This window comes from Lepidochelys kempii, chromosome 1, assembly GCF_965140285.1.
Source record: "Lepidochelys kempii isolate rLepKem1 chromosome 1, rLepKem1.hap1, whole genome shotgun sequence".
Classification (NCBI taxonomy): Eukaryota; Metazoa; Chordata; order Testudines; family Cheloniidae; genus Lepidochelys; species Lepidochelys kempii.
In genome coordinates, this window is record NC_136380.1 from 206,684,126 (window position 1) to 206,705,876 (window position 21,751).

The 21,751-nt window shown below is 44.0% G+C and overlaps 1 protein-coding gene across 6 annotated transcripts in view; it reads right to left on the reverse strand.

The window, feature by feature from the left end:
* RABL3 (RAB, member of RAS oncogene family like 3) overlaps positions 1-21,751 on the reverse strand; it is a 43,966-nt gene that overhangs the window by 19,700 nt on the left and 2,515 nt on the right. For 5 of the 6 annotated variants that reach the window (XR_013634541.1, XR_012154692.2, XM_073309648.2 and 2 more), the window contains exons 2-6: positions 20,820-20,911; positions 18,666-18,795; positions 7,568-7,682; positions 5,894-6,044; positions 3,608-3,679 (exon numbers count right to left, since the gene is read on the reverse strand). Coding sequence is in view for 4 of the 6 variants with exons in the window: in XM_073309648.2 (XP_073165749.1) it covers positions 3,608-3,679; positions 5,894-6,044; positions 7,568-7,682; positions 18,666-18,795; positions 20,820-20,911 (560 nt within the window). In the remaining 2 variants the exon portion in view is untranslated. Of the gene's footprint in view, positions 1-2,189; positions 2,275-3,607; positions 3,680-5,893; positions 6,045-7,567; positions 7,683-18,665; positions 18,796-20,819; positions 20,912-21,751 lie in introns of all 6 variants that reach the window. The other variant, XM_073309657.2, reaches the window with a different exon arrangement.

Here is a 21,751-nt window from a genome sequence, read left to right on the forward strand (position 1 = left end):
GTGTCTATTAATGCAAGACATGTTTTCTAATCCTTTAATCATTCTTCTATCTCTCTGAACTCTCTCCATCCTTCTTTGATTGTGGATACCAAAACAGGACCCAGTATTCCAGCAGTGGTTGCACCAGAGCGAAATTCAGAGATAAAATAAAAAGAAAAGGAGTACTTGTGGCACCTTAGAGACTAAAATTTATTTGAGCATAAGCTTTCATGAGCTACAGCTCACTTCATCGGATGCATTCAGTGGAAAATACAGTGGGGAGATTTATATACACAGAGAACATGAAACAATGGGTGTTACCATACACACTGTAATGAGAGTGATCAGGTAAGGTGAGCTACTACCAGCAGGAGAGCCGGGGGTGGGGAACTTTTGTAGTGATAATCAAGGTGGGCCATTTCCAGCAGTTGACAAGAACAACTGAGGAACAGCGGGGGGGGGATAAACATGGGGAAATAGTTTTACTTTGTGTAATGACCCATCCACTTCCAGTCTTTATTCAAGCCTATGTTAATTGTATCCAGTTTGCAAATTAATTCCAATTCAGCAGTCTCTCGTTGCAGTCTGTTTTTGAAGTTTTTTTGTTGAAGAATTGCCACTTATAGGTCTGTAATCGAGTGACCAAAGGAGACTGAAGTGTTCTCTGACTGGCTTTTGAATGTTATAGTTCTTGACATCTGATTTGTGTCCATTTATTCTTTTACGTAGAGACTGTCCAGTTTGGCCAATGTATATGGCAGAGGAGCATTGCTGACACATGATGGCATATACCACATTGGTAGATGTGCAGGTGAACGAGCCTCTGACAGTGCGGCTGATGTGATTAGGCCCTATTATGGTGTTCTCTGAATAGATATGTGGACACAGTTGGCAATGGGCTTTGTTGCAAGGATAGGTTCCTGGGTTAGTGGTTCTGTTGTGTGGTTTCTGGTGAGTATTTGCTTCAGGTTGGGGGGCTGTCTGTAAGCAAGGACTGGCCTGTCTCCCAAGATCTGTGAGAGTGATGGGTTGTCCTTCAGGATAGGTTGTAGATCCTTGATGATGCGTTGGAGAGGTTTCAGTTGGGGGCTGAAGGTGATGGCTAGTGGTGTTCTGTTATTTTCTTTGTTGGGCCTGTCCTCAGCTCTCGTTCCCTAATGCCCCTACTCTACTTGCACTACATTCCAGATGATGAAGAGGTCATCAATGTAGTGCTTGTCAACAACCTTGATTATCACTACAAAAGTTCCCCACCCCCATCCCAGGCTCTCCTGCTGGTAATAGCTCACCTTACCTGATCACTCTTGTTACCATGTGTATGGTAACACCCATTGTTTCATGTTCTCTGTGTATATAAATCTCCCCACTGTATTTTCCACTGAATGCATCCGATGAAGTGAGCTGTAGCTCACGAAAGCTTATGCTCAAATAAATTTGTTCGTCTCTAAGGTGCCACAAGTACTCCTTTTCTTTTTGAGGATACAGACTAACATGGCTGCTACTCTGAAACCAGAGATAAAATAATCTCTCTATTCAATCTTGAGATTCCTGCTTATGCACCCAAGGATTTGGCCACAACGTTGCACTGGGAGCTCGTGTTCAGCTCTTTATCCGCCATGACCCCAAATCTTTTTCAGAGTCACTGCTTCTCAGATCAGAGTCCCCACTCCTGTAATTATGGCCTGCAATGTTCCCTCTAATTTTTTACATCCACGTGCGGAATAAATTTGATGTGCACCAATATGGAGGTGATGTGTGGCAGGAGTGGGGCCGAGGGATTCAGTGTGTGGGAGGGGGCTCAGGGCTGGGGCAGAGGGTTGGGTTACAGGGGGGTGAGGGTTCTGGGGTGGGGCCAGGAATGAGGGATTTGGGAGGGGGCTCAGGGCTAGGGCAGAGGGTTACGGTGCGGGAGGGTGAGAGCTCTGGCTGGGGGTGTGCATTCTGGGGTGAGCCTGGAGATGAGGGGTTTGGGGTGCAGGCTGCCCCAGTGCTGGGGCCGGGGGAGAGGCACCTCTCCCTGGCCGTGGCAGCTCCAGGGCTGGGGCGCCTCTCCAGTCTAGGCCCTTGTGGCTGCGCGCCTGCATGGCCCTTGATAGCCTGCTGTGCAACCGTGCAGCTTAGAGGGAATTTAGGTGGCCTGTATTCTTTGTTCCTAAATATATACATTTAGCCCTCTTAAAATGCATATTGTTTGCTGGCACCCAACTTACCAAGCCATCCAGATCATGATGTATCAGTGACCCACTTTCTGTGTTATTTACGACTCTCCCAATTTTTGCTGCTTCTGCAGTGCTCCTGGCTCAAGGAGCAAAAGGCCAAAATCAGACATCAAATCCAGACTCCAGCCCCCATACCCATTCTGTTCCCATGGGTGAATTTCAAGAAGTGGGAATGATTAGCGGGATAGAACTAGCTAGGAGTCAGGCATAGTGCAGTAGGGACCGACAGAACATTTCCCATTCACCATTTTTTCATGTTCTGGGCTCCCCATATAACTCAGACAACAAAACTCCATGATTTACACAATCTCTGCTGTCAGAGTCTTCAGTCTCATCTAAAACGTGACTTAGTTAAGTTAAACTAACAAACTCTTTGGCAAGTCTGTAATGCAGACCAGTATTAGATTGAAAAGCTTTTCAGGGCAGGGACTGTCTTTGTTATATGTTACTCCTGGTGGAATTCTGTGCCAAAAAAAATAAAAATTCTGCACCAAAAAATTAAAAATTCTACACACAATATTTTAAAATTCTGCAAATTTTGTCAAAATAACACTATATAATCATGCCAGTTTCAATTATTTTGGTAATTTATTTCAAAATAGCGTCACCAAGTATGTCTGTAACAATATAGACACACACAAAAATTCCCCCAAAAGTAGAGTGTTAAAGAAATCCCTATGATAACTCACTTCCTATTTCTCTGCTCCCTCCCCCGCAGAGCCCAGCCAGGGGGCCAGACACCCACAATCCCTCCCCCACAGAGCCCAGCCATGGCTCACCCCAGCCCAGGCACGGCTCGCCCCAGCCCAGGCACCTACCCTCCTCCCCCCTCAGAGCCCAGAGGGAGAAACAGCCTGATGCTCAGTCCCAGGTTTGTGTGGAGTTTCCTGCACGCTGCCATCTCCTTCCCTCAGGGCATGTGGGGAACTGCAGCTGCTAAGAACTCTCTACTCTCCCCCTCTGTGTTTTCTATGTGCAAGATGGGTTCTGCCAAGTCCAGCAGCCCCTAGTGGCGGCCAGCAGCACCGCAGCCTATTTCTGTGGGTGAAAGGAAAATCTGTGCAAAAAACAATTTCTGCAAAATTCTGCATTGCGCAGTGGTGCAGAATTCCCATAGGAGTAATGTGTATGTATAGCAACTAGCACAACACCTAGCCCTGGTCCATGATAGGGCTCCAAAGTGCTATTGTAATACAAATAGTAAATAACAGTCATAATAATAATTTAAGGGAGATTAGTCTGAGAACTACCCAAAGCCATTTTCACTTGCAATTCCACACAGGATTTGAACCCAGCTCTCAAGAAGTGGCAAGTGAAAGCAGGAGCCCAACTATGCCGTTAGCTCTCAGAATACAGACAGGGTTAATTACATAAATCAAAAGCAACAAACGTAATTGAATTTGCATCACCTTATCAAAAAACCTGCTGAGCTTGACAGCATTGGATGAGCCTGCAGCCAGATAGCGGGGATTGGTGCAGTCCTAGAACACACAAAAAGCAACTCATAATTAGGAACCATGTTATGCAACATTCTTTAAGGAGCAAGAAAGCTACTGAAAATAACCAGGTACTCAGCACAACTCTTCATCTTAAACAAAATGTTTTCTCAAGGTGCTTGATTTTTATAGAATGCAAGGACATGCAATGACAGGCCATATTGGTGTCACTTTAAGAACGGATTACCTAATAAGACGTAAATGGGTGAAAACCAAGCCACAACAGCTGAAATATTTGGTTTTGCTGCAATTAGTCAACCAGCAGAGGGAATACAAGGAAATCAACAAGCCCCCTTCCCAGAAACATGCAGACATGACCACTGAAGCAAACATGGCAAACCCATACTGACTTCTGTTCCAAAGCCATTTGGAAGGACATGGGGGGCGGGGAAGATATCAGTGACTTCCAAATGGAAGAGGACAAAACGGATTGGGAAATGTTAAAAAAAATAAAAGTTTCACTCTTTTAAATAGGGTTCTACTCACAAGAGGTGGCTTCACCCCACTCCCAAAACTCTATGTTAAAGGGAACTTTAGAAGACCCACTTTCAAATGCAAAATCTAAACTAAGCTGTTTATAACAAGCACCAGCCTAACATTTTTTAAAGGCACAAGAACAGAAACCAGGGGGGTCTATCAGTAGTACAGCAAGAGGTGCCCTCCACAGCAGTCATTCCCAACCACTAGCACTGGGGCATCAAGCTCTAACTCCTGGCACTCTAGTCTCTCCTTCCTCCCTTTATGTTGAGTTGCTATGCTAGGCCTCAGAGCACTACTGTTACCCACTTCCCATTTGACTACATGTACTCCTATAACAAAACATGGACTCCTTGTTCTAGGGTTTAGGGAAGCTCAAGCTCCTTTGCAGGCTGAAATACACACAATGGAATGGGTGGTTGTGGGCACAGTTGATGTCATAGTCTGAAGTGGCCTGAGTAGGCTGTGAACCATTTGGCTACAAGCTATGCAGAATGATGTGGCTAAGGTAGCTCCCAGGATGTTGTGCTGAGGAACCAATCAGCTCATAATTCACAACAACAGCAGCATTGTAAGAATACTACGAAAATAACAAGGGTGCCTAGTAATCAGCAGAAACAAGGAAGCCTTCTTGTTGAGGAAGTCTATGGGAAAGACTCTTTCCTGGCACTGGCTGCAACTTCCAGAAGAAACAATTTAATGATAATGGGAACAGATAATTCTCAGACCAACTAATGATTTTTCCTCACATTAAAATGCAGAAATCATCAATGTGACTGGTGAGACAGAAATCCAGATTCCCTGTTTGTACCACTACAACTGGAGTGCCTCACACCATAAAGTTTACCAACAAAGGAAGTCACTCTGGATGTTATCCTCTTCAAAACCCAAGAGGCGCCGGGAAGCAAATACATCAGAGCAGTTTTCTAATCCATGTTAGAGGAGTAGGTCCTCAGTGCTAAATACAAGACAAATGATTCAGCCACTGATGGGGTTGGGAAACTGAGTCACTTCTCCCCACAAATAAATAAATCAGCCAGGAATTTCTTGTAGAGTCCTGAAGCATCAGCTTTGTAAACATGAACTAGAATTTGACACTTGCCTATTAAAAAAGTGCTGACAATTTTTTTTAAGTGAGCTAGGTGCTAAGGTAAGGTGTTGGTTTTATAGCCCTGGAGACTGAAACCCTCTGTTCCCACAAAAGATAAAGAAGAGGAAGCTTTCCCCATAATGTCCTGCTGACGTGTCTCAATTCTGAACTAAAGACTCATCTCAAAGCATTAAGAGGGAAGTCCAATTCCAAAGCAGAGAAGCAGGCTGAAAACTTCAATACTATATCTGCATTCCCCAGATTTAACTTCAGCCAACCATTATACATCCAGCCACCGATTTTGCCCAGGCAATGGTATAAATATAAATGGGTGTAGTCTGTATGTGCTCAAGAAAAGTGAGTGGCAGAACCAAGTGACTCCCAATCCCCTAACCCCTAGGCCATCCTGTTGACTTCCCACAACCAGCTCCTTTCTATAACTGAAAGACAGCTACTATTTCTCCACTATGCTAGCAAGGCGTATGGCTAACCAACACTGTAAGCGACCTCAGTGTGACTGACCAGGCAATCACCAGTAGCCTAGTTCCTGTAATTGGGATTGCACAGTTCTCTTTGCTGGAAAGCATCATGCACAGTCAAAGATAAACAAAACTTCTGGCAAAAATACTAACCAGATTAATCTCTTCTGCATTGAAATCCTCAGCCAGGAAAGCTGTTCTGGTCAAAACTTCATTGCGCTTAGTCTCTGGGATCTGGTCCAATTTGGTTCCGATAACCAACAGCGGAATCTGGTTATCCGCAAACTGTTCACGGTCATAGTCCCTGTGCAGTGAAAAACAGAATAATACAAATATAGATGAATGTGACAGCCCTATCCTTTCCACTCTAGGTGGGTGGGAGATTGTTGGATACTGTGTTCTGACGGCCAAGAGTGTTTATGTCTGGGTCTTGTGGGAGGATTTCTGGAGTTAAATCACACTGCCTGTTGGGAGATTTAGAGTGGAAACAGATATGGAACTAGTAACTAGCACCTGAGACATGGGTTGAGGCTTTTGTCTGAAGAGGACAGGGTGGGAAGCAGCAGCAGCTAAGAGATGAGCTGGATCACAATGCATGAGCTGGAGAAGAGCAGGAAGGAAATGGCAGCTGAGAGGCTGGTTGAGTCATGCTGTATGTTTGAAAGGGAGAGGAGAAGAAAGGAACCAGCAGCTGGGTTGGGTCAGGGCTCCAGTGTGGGAAAGGAAAAGGCAGAAGTAGCTAGCAGGCTAATGTGACCATGTTACAAATCAGAGAGAAAAGGAAACAAAGGGAGGGTAAAGGTGGATGCGATGCAGAATGCTGCTGCCCACAATCCCACAGTATCGGAAGACACAATGCAGGGCTAGATGGATCATTGGTTTTACCCAGTATGGCCATTCTTATGTTCACACAAACAAAGGAATGATACCATATCACTCCCATCATTAGAGAACTAACCTGACTCCCTACTCATTTCAGGACCAATTCAAAACTCTCCTGCCATAGCTTTGAAACTTTCCATTAATTTGTTTCAACTGGCTTCACAGGCCTTTTCTCTGTCCCACCACATAAACTGGTGAGAGCCTTCTTCTTTACAGCCACACAGAATGTGGATTTTGGAAGACAAGCCTCCACCCTGTGTTTTTAAAATAGCAGATGTGTATCTGTCTGTGGTGTGCATATAATTGGGGTTCTGCCCGCCCTCACCCCCATTCCATTTCTCTCACTCTCATCTGTGTGATTTTTCCGGTTTGAAAATCTTTCCCCTTATACCTGTAACAAGTAACAGGGGAAAACAGCAACAGTTAGATGGCACAGCACTGCTGAAAACATATTCTTTAGCAAGGCCCCAAAAAATCCCACTAAAGAAATCTGCAAGATTTAGTGAGTTTCATTACTCCTCACACAAAAAAAAAATCAAGGTAGGACATGGAAACAGCCACATTTTCATGAGGATTCCTGCTAGATGGCCCTGAATGCCACAAAGCAGCCATGGAAAACTTTGAGGTAGCAGGAAATGTACCTGTTCCCACATAAGCCTCAACAAATATGGAAGGAGCAATACAGAGACATGCTCCCCTGACTCCACACTACTCCCAGAAAACCCAAGGATCTAGCAACAGTGGATCTGGAGATGGAATAGCGGTACCATTTCTCTTCCACAGTTACATAGCTCTTCTCAGCCATCCCAAGTACACCCTAGCCTGAGAACTCTGCACTTGGTCAAACTTCCCGTGGATTTCAAGTGGCCCTAGTGATAAGTGATGAAGAGTAAATGTGACAGCTGGAGTCATGTGTCTGATGCTGTGTGCATGGTGTACACTCACCCATTTGTCACCAGCACTCCAGTTGGAGCCACATCTCGGTTAAGTGCTTCCAATGACCATCGATACAAGTTTTGGGAGGACTTCTTGTTCGTTAAATCATGCACTAATATTATGCCTAAATAGAGAGTAAAGACAAGGCATTCCTTAATCATAAGATATTTTCCTAACCTCACCTATACAGGATTCACAGACCAGGATGCTCTGGAACCGAGAGCGCCTCACATGGAGTCTGGCTCAAAACATTAGTAAGGAGGAGCTGTTTGGTACGACTTTAAATTGTCTTGTAATTATGGAGACATGGTTAAAGGTAAGGAGTACTTGTGGCACCTTAATGTGACCTGAAGCAAGAGAATGGAGGGATTGGTTTTGTGCCCTTTTTTTTGCTTTTTAATGGTGTATAAAGAAGGGCTAAAAGAACCTCCACCCTTTTTGTTTTAACCTTGGTTGTTTTGTTAACTTTAGAAGTATCAGGAATGCCAATTTTTGTCTTGTCTTTTTCTTAGGCATTTGAGTTAAAAAGGCATAACAAAAATCAGAGTTTTAAACAATGCATCTAAAAATCCTCTTCCTTCACAATGCATTAAGTTGCAATTGTTTTACAGCCAAGGCTTGTAGCCCTGCCCATTATGAAGATTACCTGACAGTTTCCTTTATAAGACCCTGTTTTCAGTTGCTTATAATTTTGCCAAACTTTAACCATTTGGGCTGAATTTTTCCATGCTGGGCGTTTGCCTCAGGCTGAATGTAGAATAAATTTTGAATAAGTTCAACCAATTTCAGTAATTTCCAAGAACAAGGCTAGAGAAAATATGTTGTTTTGCCCATGTTAAAAAATACCTGGTGAACTTTTCTTTGAACAACTCTAGTGCCCGCACGCTTTGGAGCAGGAATTTGCAATTTGGAAGGGATGTGCCTTTTGTCATTCTTGTGAAAAATCTGCCCAAAGCTGGCCATACTATAAGCCTCTGAAAAAAAACAAACACAAACCCACCCCAACCCATAGTTCGCACATACTCCACAAAGACTTCTTAAATTTTAGTAGCTAAATTCCCTGACGATTTCATCCACACAGGGCATGCATGAGCCTAGGCTGAGCAGGACCCTTCCCCGTAATTGCAGCTCTGGACTGCTACAGGCTGGGTCCATGTCTGAGCACCAGAACTGAGCAGGGAGCCTGTCTCTCCTGGGATTTCAATGACCCTCCTGCTGGCCACAGGCAGCATGGAGGAGGAAGCTGCTTGATTTAAATGCACAGGGGATACAGGACAGACTTTCGGGGGAAGGGTGTGGGGGGAAGTAGATTGGGACTAGGAGCCTTGATGTGGGTGGAAACAGACTGGAGCATGGTAGGAGGGGAAATGGAAACTGGGACTGAGAGTTCAGATGTGGAGACCAGAAGGAGACTAGGATTAGGAGCTAATGAGGAAAGGAATGGGGAGACAGAAGTTGGGGGGAGGGAGACAGACTGGAGGAGGAACTGGCTGGACAAGAAGTCAGGGGAAAGGTGATACTGAGATTGGACAAGGAGCTGGGGAGGAAAACTGGGACTGGGAGCCAGTGGATACAGGGAATGTGCATGGGGAAGAGGGGTCAGTGAGACAGATCAGATGAAGAGCCAGGAGATGGAGAAATGGAAACCTGCTTGGGGACAAGGAGCTGGGGTGTACAATTAAGGTAACTAGGAACTGCTCGGCAAGAAGTCTGTGACTGGAAGCAAAAACTGGGACCATTCCTCTGCTGTCAGCAAATATCTGTGAAATCCACTGGCAAAGTATCCCATTCTCCTCTAGTGCTGGTCCACACAGAGGAGAATAACCTACTACTGCTATCAATTACTCCATTAGTTCAAGTGGCAGAACTCTGCAGTTGATCTAAAGGTTTCAACCTGCTCAAGACCCATGGGGGTGTAAATATGCCACATGATGAATTTTCTGTTTTTCAGTTGTTGTTCTTCTTAAATTTAGAAAGTTACACACAAAAAACTGCATTAAAAACATAATTAATAGCATTACTTTGGGGGGAAATTTTAAGGCCTGTGGTATACAGTAGGGCTGACCAGATGATCACAATGGTCCTTTCTGGCTTCAGAACCTATGAATATTTATGGCAGTTACAAAGTCAAGGACCCAAAAGTTAAGAATTGTCAGAATTAAAGTTGCCTGTGCAATCATAATTTAGCCCCCTTGTGCACATGAATTATGATACAGTCTTCAATTACATGATCACATACTGTTTGTTCCACAGGATCCCTGCCTGATTCAGTTCTCATGAAGGACCTTCTCTGAGGGTGAAGCAGGACTGTACAGTGATGGAGACTATCGTCTGTTGGGCCCCTGCTTCATTTGTTGCAGAAGCCTAGAAGGTGTGTGGTGAATTAGGCAAGAGATTGCAGGAAGAGACAGTATGGTCTCATAGTTAAGGCAGTTGATGCTGCCCTGAGAACTGGACTCTAGCTCTGCCTCTGTTACAGAGTTCCTGCGTGGTACTCAGCAAGTCACTTAACCAAACTTTTCATAAGTGGTTATTAAGGCATGTGTTCCTCACGTTCTGGGTGACTGAATTGAGTTCTTGGGGTCTGATTTGCAGAAGTGCGGGGCATTCACAGCTGCAACTCAAGTCAATGGGAGCTGTGCTTTGAACATACTAAGTGCTATGTAATTCGAAGTACTCTGAAAAAATCAAGTCCTAGGGATCTCCAACTGGGCAAAATTATTGGATATTTTTTACCTTAATCTCACCGTATTTCAGTTCCCCAGCTGTGCAATGGGGATATTAATACCCGCTTGTCTCAAGAGTGTTGAGAAAATAAATTCATTAATGTTTGTGAAGCACTCAGATGTGTGTGATATCTGTGATGAACACCAAAGAAAAGCACACGAAGAAATAAATAATTCAGTCTTCAGAGCAGAGTTTGAATAGCATGGAGTAAATAAGGCCTATGGCCACACGTTGAACAATGAGAAAAAAAATAAAATATTGAATAGCTGCTCACTAGGTAAGCACTGTCCATTCTACACCCTGAATGAGCCAGGAGTCCTGTAGAAAAAATAAAAGGAGTACTTGTGGCACCTTAGAGACTGTTTCCATGGTATGCATCCGATGAAGTGAGCTGTAGCTCACGAAAGCTCATGCTCAAATAAATTGGTTAGTCTCTAAGGTGCCACAAGTACTCCTTTTCTTTTTGCGAATACAGACTAACACAGCTGTTACTCTGAAACCTGTCGTTGTAGAAAAAATAGTACATGATCATGTAATTAAAGACTGTATCAATGCATATGCACAAGTGGGCTGAATTAATGTCGCACAGGCAACCTGAATTCTGGAATTTCCTAACGTCTGTGTGCTTGACTTTACAACCTTAAAAAATAGTCTTTTTTAACAGCTTTTAATATGTAATATATACGTCCTCATACTCCCAAAAATTCTCCATTCTTCCATAGAGTGACAGAGCAGACAAGACCTGATTTTCTACTGTTAAAGAAAAACCTTTCAGCCTTGCTTCATACATCACAAAGGGCAAAACCCCAATTTTTCATTAGCAGATCATTGTTAAGGTCGCAATCACATTTCCACAATAAGCTGCTCCCTTTTTGCCCCCAAACTCCTAAAAAGTCTTTTACAACTCTAGAAAAATGTGGGAGTTTGGGGATAGAAGAGAATTTTCCCCAAAATAAGAGGTGAATTTACCATAACTCAGAATCAGCTGGGTCATCAGAAAACGATGGGCTGGATTTTCCAGTCTGCTACATTCACTTTATGCAGCAAAAGGTGAACATATCCTGCTGGATATTCCTCATGGTGAATTCCCCTTGTGTAGGGGGAATCTCTTGTGCAAAAGAGATGGAAGTGGCAAAACCACCTCCTTCATCTGCTCTGCCACCCTCTCCTGCCTTTCACAGTTTACCAAATGGCTGGTAGAGACAAGCATAAATAAGATTTCCTGTATTTAAAAAAGTTAAGCTTCTGGTCCTTTTCCTTGCCAAGATCCTTCAAACTGTAAACTCTGTGGTACGAAAAATTACAGGCCAGTATCAATAGTTGTTCTCTTGTCAGACACCCAGATCTCACAGCTGGAGCTCCTCCTTCAATAAGCAATTCCTGGCAGCAGCCAGCACCTTTTCCGTCTCTCAACCTCCTGCTAAAGGAGACAAGTACTTGTGGAATGCCCCTAGGTTTCTCCAGAATTATTTAATATGTAATTTAATTAAAAATGAGTAGAAAGCACTGCACACCCACATGCACACATCATGCTATGACTTTTCCATTTGTTCACAACATAAGCTCTACAATCCACAGCTGTGGAAAGCTTCTTTCATGTGTGTTCACCTGATCTCCCACAGACCTCACCCATCTTACACACTAACATTATGCCACCTTTCCATCAACACACCTGCCAGTACTCCAGGACCATGCTACAAAGGACCTTTCCCACCAGTGCCAGACAGGATCAAACAGAGTTGTTCCACCCAGATATTTGGCAACCTTCTCTCTATCCAGTGAGGCCCACTGCACAAGTCCATTCTCCTGGGAAGAACTACTCAAAAAAAGTATAGTACAGAGACATGAAGCCTGATACAAGAGAGAGACCTACTGTGATGGGTTGGCCCCCGCCATCCAGGGTGCCACCTGATGTGCTGGGGTCCCACTGAGCCCACCTGTCCCACCAGCCTGGATAATCTTTACTCTATGCTGCTGTGACAGGCTCTCAAGCCCCCTTCCATCATGCACACAGGTAGGGACACACCCAGCTGTAGAATCACACAGAGTTTGCAATCAGCTGTGTGTGGGAGGACTCAGCTAAGGGAATTGCCCAGCACTCTGGTGCATACCCCCCGGAGTGTAACCCAAAATTATATTGTCTTGCGCTTTATAGAGATTTATATAGCATAAGCTTATGCAATTTGCCCCCTCCCTCAATATGGAGGAAGATACGCACAGCTTTATGCCTCCCCCAGTCATGAACTGCACAAACTGGGTTTTGGAATAAACAAAAAACTCATTAACTAGGAAACGTAAATTTTAAGTGATTACAAGGGACAACAACAGAACAAAGCAGATTACTGAGCAAATAAAACAAAAACACACAAACTAAGCTTAATACACTAAAAAATAGTAGCTACAAATAATAATTTCTCACCCTAAACATTGTTTCAAGTAGGTTGCAGAGTTTCTTGAAGGTAAACTGCACTGCTTGCAGCTTAGATTTCCAGGGATTCCTTTTACATGCTGATCTGTCTGGCCTGGGCTCAACCCCTACCTCCCCCAGCTTAATTCCTTTGTTTCTTCAGGCATTTTCAGCAGTCTTCCTTCTTGGGCAGGGAGGCAGTGGAGAAGAGCCAAGATTAACTCTCTCCCCAGCCTTAAACAGGATTTGCATGTGGCAGGAATCTTTTGTTTCCCAGTTTTGACCTCCCTTCCCATGGAAACGTAACAGCATTTCAAGAAGGTATTCTGTATCAGGTGACATGATCACATGACCCTGCAGTGTCAAAGCAGCATCCCAGGAAACTTCTCAGGAAGGAGGGAGATTAGTATCTTTAAAGTTCTATTATCCTTCCCCATGGCCCATCCAGGCTGATTGCCTACTGTCTGGTGGGCATTCCCCAAGTACACACACAGTTGTAATTATCCTTATTACTTAGAACTTATCCTTGCAACAAAGCCCGTTGCCAACTGTGCCCACATATCTATTCAGGGGACACCATCACAGGGCCTAATAACATCAGCCACACTATCAGAGGCTCGTTCACCTGCACATCCACCAATGTGATATATGCCATCATGTGCCAGCAATGCCCCTCTGCCATGTACATTGGTCAAACTGGACAGTCTCTACGTAAAAGAATAAATGGACACAAATCAGATGTCAAGAATTATAACATTCATAAACCAGTCGGAGAACACTTCAATCTCTCTGGTCACGCGATCACAGACATGAAGGTCGCTATCTTAAAACAAAAAAACTTCAAATCCAGACTCCAGCGAGAAACTGCTGAATTGGAATTCATTTGCAAATTGGATACTATTAATTTAGGCTTAAATAGAGACTTGGAGTGGCTAAGTCATTATGCAAGGTAGCCTGTTTCCTCTTGTTTTTTCCTACCCCCTCCCCCCCAGATGTTCTGGTTTAACTTGGATTTTAACTTGAAGAGTGGTCAGTTTGGATGAGCTATTACCAGCAGGAGAGTGAGTTTGTGTGTGTATGGGGGTGGGGGGGATGTGAGAACCTGGATTTATGCAGGAAATAGCCCAGCTTGATTGTCATGCACATTGTGTAAAGAGTTGTCACTTTGGATGGGCTATCACCAGCAGGAGAGTGAATTTGTGTGGGGGGGTGGAGGATGAGAAAACCTGGATTTGTGCTGGAAATCACTTTAGATAAGCTATTACCAGCAGGACAGTGGGGTGGGAATAGGTATTGTTTCATATTCTCTGTGTATATATAAAGCCTGCTGCAGTTTCCACGATATGCATCTGAGGAAGTGAGCTGTAGCTCACGAAAGCTCATGCTCTAATAAATTGGTTAGTCTCTAAGGTGCCACAAGTCCTCCTTTTCTTTTTACAGTTGTAATTGTTACATACTCAACATTCCTAACTTCAGATACAGAAATGATACAGGCATACGAATTGGCTAATCACATTCAGTAAATCATAACCTTTCCAATGATACCACACATGACCCATCTTAGTTATGCCATATTCATATCATAATATTTCTATGAAGATTATGGGGCGTAGAGTTATACCTACCACCTATTGACTGTTCAAAACCCATCACCTGTCCACAAACCAGCAGATGCAACAAAGCCACAAGGACTCAAGTTGAAGCTCATTAACACCAGACCTGGAGTAAACAAACAGCAAACTACAGACACTTCAGCAATGAAGCACCCAATACTGCCTGCATAATCAAGGCCTGGATGGCTTAAACTGCAAGCCCAGTGCGCCTGAATCTGAAGTTTTTCTGCCCATCATAGGCCCAGAAAGGACAAGAAGTCAGGACTGCATTCATCTTCTCTTCTCATATCAAATCCAAGAGGCGCCTCAGTCAGACAAAGTCAATGGAATTCATTTGTCTGATGATCTAAACCAGGGTTGGGCAAACTTTTTGGCCTGATAGCCACATCAGGGTTGCAAAACTGTATGGAGGGCAGGGTAGAGAAGGCTGTGCCTCCCCAAACAGCCTGGCCCTTGCCCCTTATCCAACCCCTCCCACTTTCTGCCCCCTGACTGCCCCCCTCAGAATGCCCGACCCATCCAACCCCCCCCGACTCCTTGTCCCCTGACTGCCCCCTCCTGAGACCCCCCGACCCTAACTGCTCCCCTGGGACCCCACCCCCTATCCAACTCCTCCTGCTCCCTGTCCCAACTGCCCCCTGGGACCCCGCTCCCTATCCACACCCCTGCTCCCTCACATGACCCCTGGGATTCCCACACCTATGCAACCCCCTGTTCCCTAACCACCCCTCCCCGAACCTCCACTCCATCCAAGCGCCCCCTGCCCCCACACCATGCCACTCAGAGCAGCATGTCTGGCCACTGTGCCATCTGGCTGGAGCTAGACATGTTGCTGTGCTACCCTGCAGGAGCGCGCAACCCCGCCATCCAGAGCACTGCCGCGCGGCGGCGTAGCTGCTGGGGAAGGGGGACAGCAGGGGAGGGGGACAGTAGGAGTGTCCTACCCTGCAGGAGCTCATGGGCTGGACAGGACGATTCCGCGGGCCACAGTTTACCCACGTCTGATCTAAACCATAGCCAATGCTAATATAGCTTTCATGCTCATTTACAGACCAGCAAAGACTAAAGGTTTCATAAAGGAGCTGACTGATACTTTATCGAGAGTGGTGTTGAAATACCTCAGACTTTTGAGGAGACTTCAACATCTTTCAGTTGGAAAAGCCCAAACTTTCATTTCCTCATTTGGTTCTCTATGACACCTGCAGTCTAACCTACATAGGGTGTCACATCCTGGATTTGGTGTTGGAGAGGACATGCTGTATTTTCATATCTAACAAAGAGGCTGAATCCCTGTGTGACTGGTTTGGTCACAGAGACTCCCCTCGAGACTGTCACTCGATGAGCTAGGATACCACTGAGAACAACCCTCCTGCCAGAACAGGGGCCCCTCCACTCCTGTCTTGCTGAGTTAGACTCTCCAGTCAGCTCCAGCACAGACCCAGAGGTTAGACGCCTCCTCTCTGCAGTTCACTGAAACTGAGATTCGCTCAGCCCAGGGGCTTCTCAGTTAACAGGGACTTTCCCAGCACGCAGTGTTCAGCCTTTCTTGGAGCCTAAACCCCAAATAAATCTGTTTTACTCTGTATAAAGCTTATACAGCGTAAATTCATAAATTGTCCACCCTCTATAACACTGATAGATATGCACAGCTGTTTGCTCCCCTGGGTATTAATCACTTACTCTGGGTTTATTAATAAACACAAGTGATTTTATTAAGTATAAAAAGTAGGATTTAAATGATAACAGACAGAACAAAATAAGTCATTAAGCAAAATAAAGCAAAAACACGCAAGTCTAATCCTAAAACATTAAGAAACTGATTACAGGTAAAAAAGAAAAGGAGTACTTGTGGCACCTTAGAGACTAACCAATTTATTTGAGCATGAGCTTTTCATCCGATGAAGTGAGCTGTAGCTCACGAAAGCTCATGCTCAAATAAATAACACGGCTGTTACTCTGAAACCTGATTACAGGTAATCTCTCACTCTCAGAGATGTTTCAATAAGCTTCTTTCACAGACTAGACTCCTTCCTAGTCTGGGCCCAATCCTTTCCCCGGTACAGTCCCTGTTAGTTCCAGCAGACATCTCAGGTAGTAAGCAGGGGGTTTCTCATGAGTGGCAGCCCCCTTTGTCCTGTTCCATCCCCTTTTATAGCTTTGGCACAAGGCGGGAATCTTTTGTCTGTGCTTGTCCCCAGCCCCGCCTCATCAACAGAAAAGTACAAGGATTAAGATGGATTCCAGTATCATGTGACATGGTCACATATCCTGTGAGACCACAGCCGCCATTCTTCCTGGACTGGCCCACATGTACACAGGAAGGTTTGAAAGTAAACAGAGCCATTTACAGTTCACTGATTCGGAGTCACCCTTAATGGCTTCCACTTAATATATTTACATCAGTAATGCAAGTTTATATCTTATTCTCCTAACTCCAGACGTATAAATAATACATACAAACAAATAGGATGAACACACTCAGTAGATTATAAGCTTTGTAATGATACCTTACAAGAGACCTTTTGCATAAAGCATATTCCAGTTACATCATATTCACATTTATGAATATATTTTCATAAAGCATATGGAGTGCAATGTCTCACCCTGCTTTAAGGGCAAAAAAAAATCAACTAAATCTTAACTACAGAACCCTGACTGGTACCTACATAATAAATAAATAAGGATCCCCATACAATTTTCCTCCCGGGCAGAGGAAGAGAAAAATAATGCTAAGAACCATACGTGACAGATGACGATCACATTGCTTAAGGTACTACTGATTAGCACTCAGATACCATGATAAGGAATATAGATTAAGAACCTGAATAAAGTAAGATGTTTGGGACAAAATTTTCGGAAGTGGTCATTAACTTTGGTTGCCTCAAATTTTTCAGTGAACACTCCTACTCTGTTTCCAACAAATGCATAAAATAATGAGATACAGGACATGAAATATCATATTACACCTCTACCCTGATATAACGCGGTCCTTGGGAACCAAAAAATCTTACCGTCTCATAGCTGAGACCGTGTTATATCGGGGTAGGCAGAGGAACCGCTCCCCACCCCAGCTCATCTTCGCTCCGCCTCCTCCCGAGTGCGCCGCCACCGCTCTGCTTCTCTCCCACTCCCTTCCAGGCTTGCTACACCAATCAGCTGTTTGGCGCAGAAAGCCAGGAAGGAAGGGGGGGAAGAGAAGCAGAGCAGCAGGAGCGCGCTCAGGGGAGGAGGCGGAGGCGGAGCGGAGGTGAGCTAGGGCAGGGAGCAGTTCCTCTGCACCCCCCCTTACTTGCTGCGGCCTCCCAGCCCCAGCTCACCGCTGCTCCGCCTCCTCCCACAAGCGCGCCGCAGCTCTGCTTCTCCCCCTCCAAGGCTTGCCGCACCAATCAGCTGATTGGTGCGGCAAGCCTGGGAGGGAGGAGAAGCGGAGTTGCGGCGCGCTTGTGGGAGGAGGCGGAGCTGAGCTGGGGGCCCGCAGCAAGCAAAGCGGGGGGCACATGCAGAGGAACCGTTTGCGGTAACACAAAATTCGGATATAATGAGGTAAAGCAGCCCTGCTCCCCGGAGCGCAGCTTTACCAAGTTATATCCGAATTCACGTTATATCGGACCACATTATATTGGGGTTGAGGTGTATTCCAATTAGCACCTTCCTTTTTTCTCCCCGACTTGAATTTAAAGGATGATGTTTTATGAATTACATGGATATAAATCAATGTTTCAAAGCTAGGATACCATTTTCCCAATGATATAAAGTATTAATTTCTACCTGTAGGTGGTTGTGAGATTCAGCTGTTAAAAGTTATTTTGCAGATGAAGTGAAAAAAGGCATGATGGTAATCAGAATGTTTTATGGGATAATATCTCACAGTCTGCCAGGGCTGGAAATACTTGGCAGGACTAGTGCAAATGATTTTACGACCAATAAATTTTTCCTAGCATAGGTCCTGAACCAGCCAATGGAAAAGAAAAGATTTAAGTCCCTGTATATTTATGAGGTGTGGAAGAGTGAAACATGTCTTCATTACTGCACGCATAGCCTGAGGTAACCCTACTGAAGTTTCAAAGACCCCCTCTTGTGTTAGTTCTGAAACACAGGAAGGCTGAAACAGAGTGAGATACTGGATTCTGCTCATTTGCAGAACATTGCTCAGAATGGTTTTCCAGCTCACAGCTGGCTCCACACAGATATATTTGACTTAAGAAATATATGAATTCTTTGTCTAATTTTTTTTTTTTAAGTGCAGATATCATAATAAAACCAGCAAGACCTGGGTGAATCCTGACTCAAAACCAATAGTGACACCTCACAAGAGAAAGCAGTTGGAAACAAAAATGGATTTACACCAAACATACTTTACCATTCACAGAATTGTAAAACACTGCCCGTGTGCTTTTCACGCTACTAGCACTGCCCACCGAACCGCCAACATCCCACAACTCGATGTAGTAGGTCTTCTCTTCTGGGGTCCCCTCTTTGTAGTCGTGAATCTGGGGGGGGGGGGGGGGAAGGGAATCCATAAATAATCACAGTATCAATTGCAGAAGGTGATCCACACAATGCTGACCTCAGCTGGAAGGGCAAAAATTCCCAGTGTTGGAAAAGTAACTTTTAAATCAGAGTACTGGAATCAAGTCACAGTGTACTGTGAGGCTATCAGATCTCATCACAAACTACGTATGTCTGGGCCAGGTTAGGAGACCTGCAATGGACACCAAGGGTGCTTCAAGAAGCAGTCTTGCTGAGCCAGTAGAAGGCCTTCTTCCTTCAGAGATATTGGTGAACCTAAATCCTCACTTAATGACAGGTTTCAGAGTAACAGCCGTGTTAGTCTGTATTCGCAAAAAGAAAAGGAGTACTTTTGGCACCTTAGAGACTAACCAATTTATTTGAGCATGAGCTTTCGTGAGCTACAGCTCACTTCATCGGATGCATACCGTGGAAACTGCAGCAGACTTTATATATACACAGAGAATATGAAACAATACCTCCTCCCACCCCACTGTCCTGCTGGTAATGATCACTTCAGATAAGCTATTACCAGCAGGACAGTGGGGTGGGAGGAGGTATTGTTTCATATTCTCTGTGTATATATAAAGTCTGCTGCAGTTTCCACGGTATGCATCCGATGAAGTGAGCTGTAGCTCACGAAAGCTCATGCTCAAATAAATTGGTTAGTCTCTAAGGTGCCACAAGTACTCCTTTTCTTTTTGCTAAATCCTCACTGTGTTGCTTAGGGGCACTCTGCTGCTAGAGCAGATGAAAAAAGTGAGGTTCCGACCTCTTGTGGTCATTAAAGGACACATGGTAATAGTAGTATGATTAAGATTAGCACTGGTGTCCTGGCAAAAGTCCAGATCTAGTTATCTTCTGCCTCTCTATATTCTCCCTGAAGTTTCAATTGAATTCAATATCCATAATTTTTCTTCCTAAAGTCTGATGCGTAGTTTTGCTGTGCACTATTAAAAACAAATGCCACATTTCTTTTCCCAAAAAGTTGGAAATGGGCTTTGGGATCCTTTGGAATGAAAGATGCTGTTCAGACATTAAGACAGTATCATCACTAGCCTCAGGAAAAGCATGACACCTTGGAAAGAATGAAATATACAATAGACTTGGAAGGGGATGTTTCTCTCCATGCCATGCAGATGGTTGCTCATCACTGAAAACTTCCTCATAAATTTCTAGATTACCCAAGCTATTAGCGTCTGCTCTCAGCGCCTGTAAAAAAAGGCAGCATTTCAGACATCCTGCTCATTAATGACATGAGCAAAACATTCTTACATGATATAAACAAATGAAATTCAATCTTTTTCTTTTATATGTTTGGAAGGCAGCATGAGTGGGGAATTAAGCTATATGTGGCAATTGATTTCCAGGGAATTTTGAAGAGTTTAGTTTAATTTATTTACCTACTGATACGGAGTTCACCACTCAATGAACACTAGTAACAATACAGTTATATCCACTATAATATGATGCTTAGGATAGGATTCCACTATAATATGATGCTTACATAGGATTCTTTAGAGGGTACCATTGTAAAGCCCAATTTTTGGAAGCAAAAATGCTCAATGTATAATGAGAATATCTTACCTTCCTTTACCACCTTTTATCCCAAAGGATCCCAAAGTGTTAAACAATTTACATACATCATCACTGAAATGCAGCTACCTAGGAGGTGGAGGGCAGCTGTCAGTTCATTATAGGTAAGTGAGAGAAGAGGAAATTTTAACCAAAGACACCAGGTAAACCCCTTCCACTAAGAAAATGCCATGATACCCTTTAATGTCGATACAAAATAGACAAGACTTCAGCATAAGTATTTAAGATATCATTTGAAAGACCCACTTACAGTAAACTTAATTTAGAGGCCTTGGAAGTATCCTGCTGAGATCTGAACCTGTGACTCCAGAGAGAACTGCCCACAGTGTCAGAGATTAGATGGTTCACTTCTTCTAATTTTTGAAGCACAGACACACTATGCACTACAAGTTTAGAAAGTTTCACCTACTCGGACATCCACTGAGCAGCCCACAGTCCAAGATGGGTTTCCCAACACCTGGTTTTGGCACAACAAATGAACAAGTGAAGACTTCCCAACACCTGAAAAAACAAACATAAATTGAAGCTGCATAGTTGACAATGCATGATCTTTACATTTACCAGTGATACCAAAATAGGAGTATAGTTAAGACTCAAGAGTGAGGATAGCGTAATCTTAGATCAATTGAACAGGCTGGAATAATCTTGGCAAATCTGGCAAAAAGGCTCCACAGTGGAATTCTAAATATAACACATTTTAGTATAAAATGATGCATTTGGGTAGAAATAGTATTGATGCTAAGTATAGCTTAAATGGCAATGAACTAATTACTATAGCAAAGGGTAGTGACCTAGATGTATTGTTAGACATCTATGTCTATGTGTGCAGCAGCAGTAAAGAAAATATTGGTGATAGGAACACGATGGGTATCTCTACATTAGAGTGGAAGGTGAAATTTCCAGCTCAGGCAGATGTACATGTGCTAGCTGACTGAGCTAGCGTGCTTAAAAATAGCAGTATAACTGTGGCTGCACGGGCTGTGGGAACCACTAGTTGCCTCAAGCACAATCCCGTCTGAAGCTCTAGATATTTAACCAGGGTGGCGAGCCCATCCTGCTGCCTGTACAGCCTCAGGCTACACTATTTTTAGCACACCTACCTGAACTGGAAATCACACCTCCAGCTCCACTGTAGACATACCCTATAAATATGGAGGTTTGTAAAATGAAGGATAATAGTATACAGGCTTTTGTCAAGAGGAATACATAAGTCTGAAAACATTGTGCTATTGCTTATATAGAAATGGGTAAGTCACATTTGAACCATAGTATCTACTGCACCCTATTTGAAAAAAATCTAACTGAATTGGAGAGAGTGCAGCATTAGGCAACTACAATAGT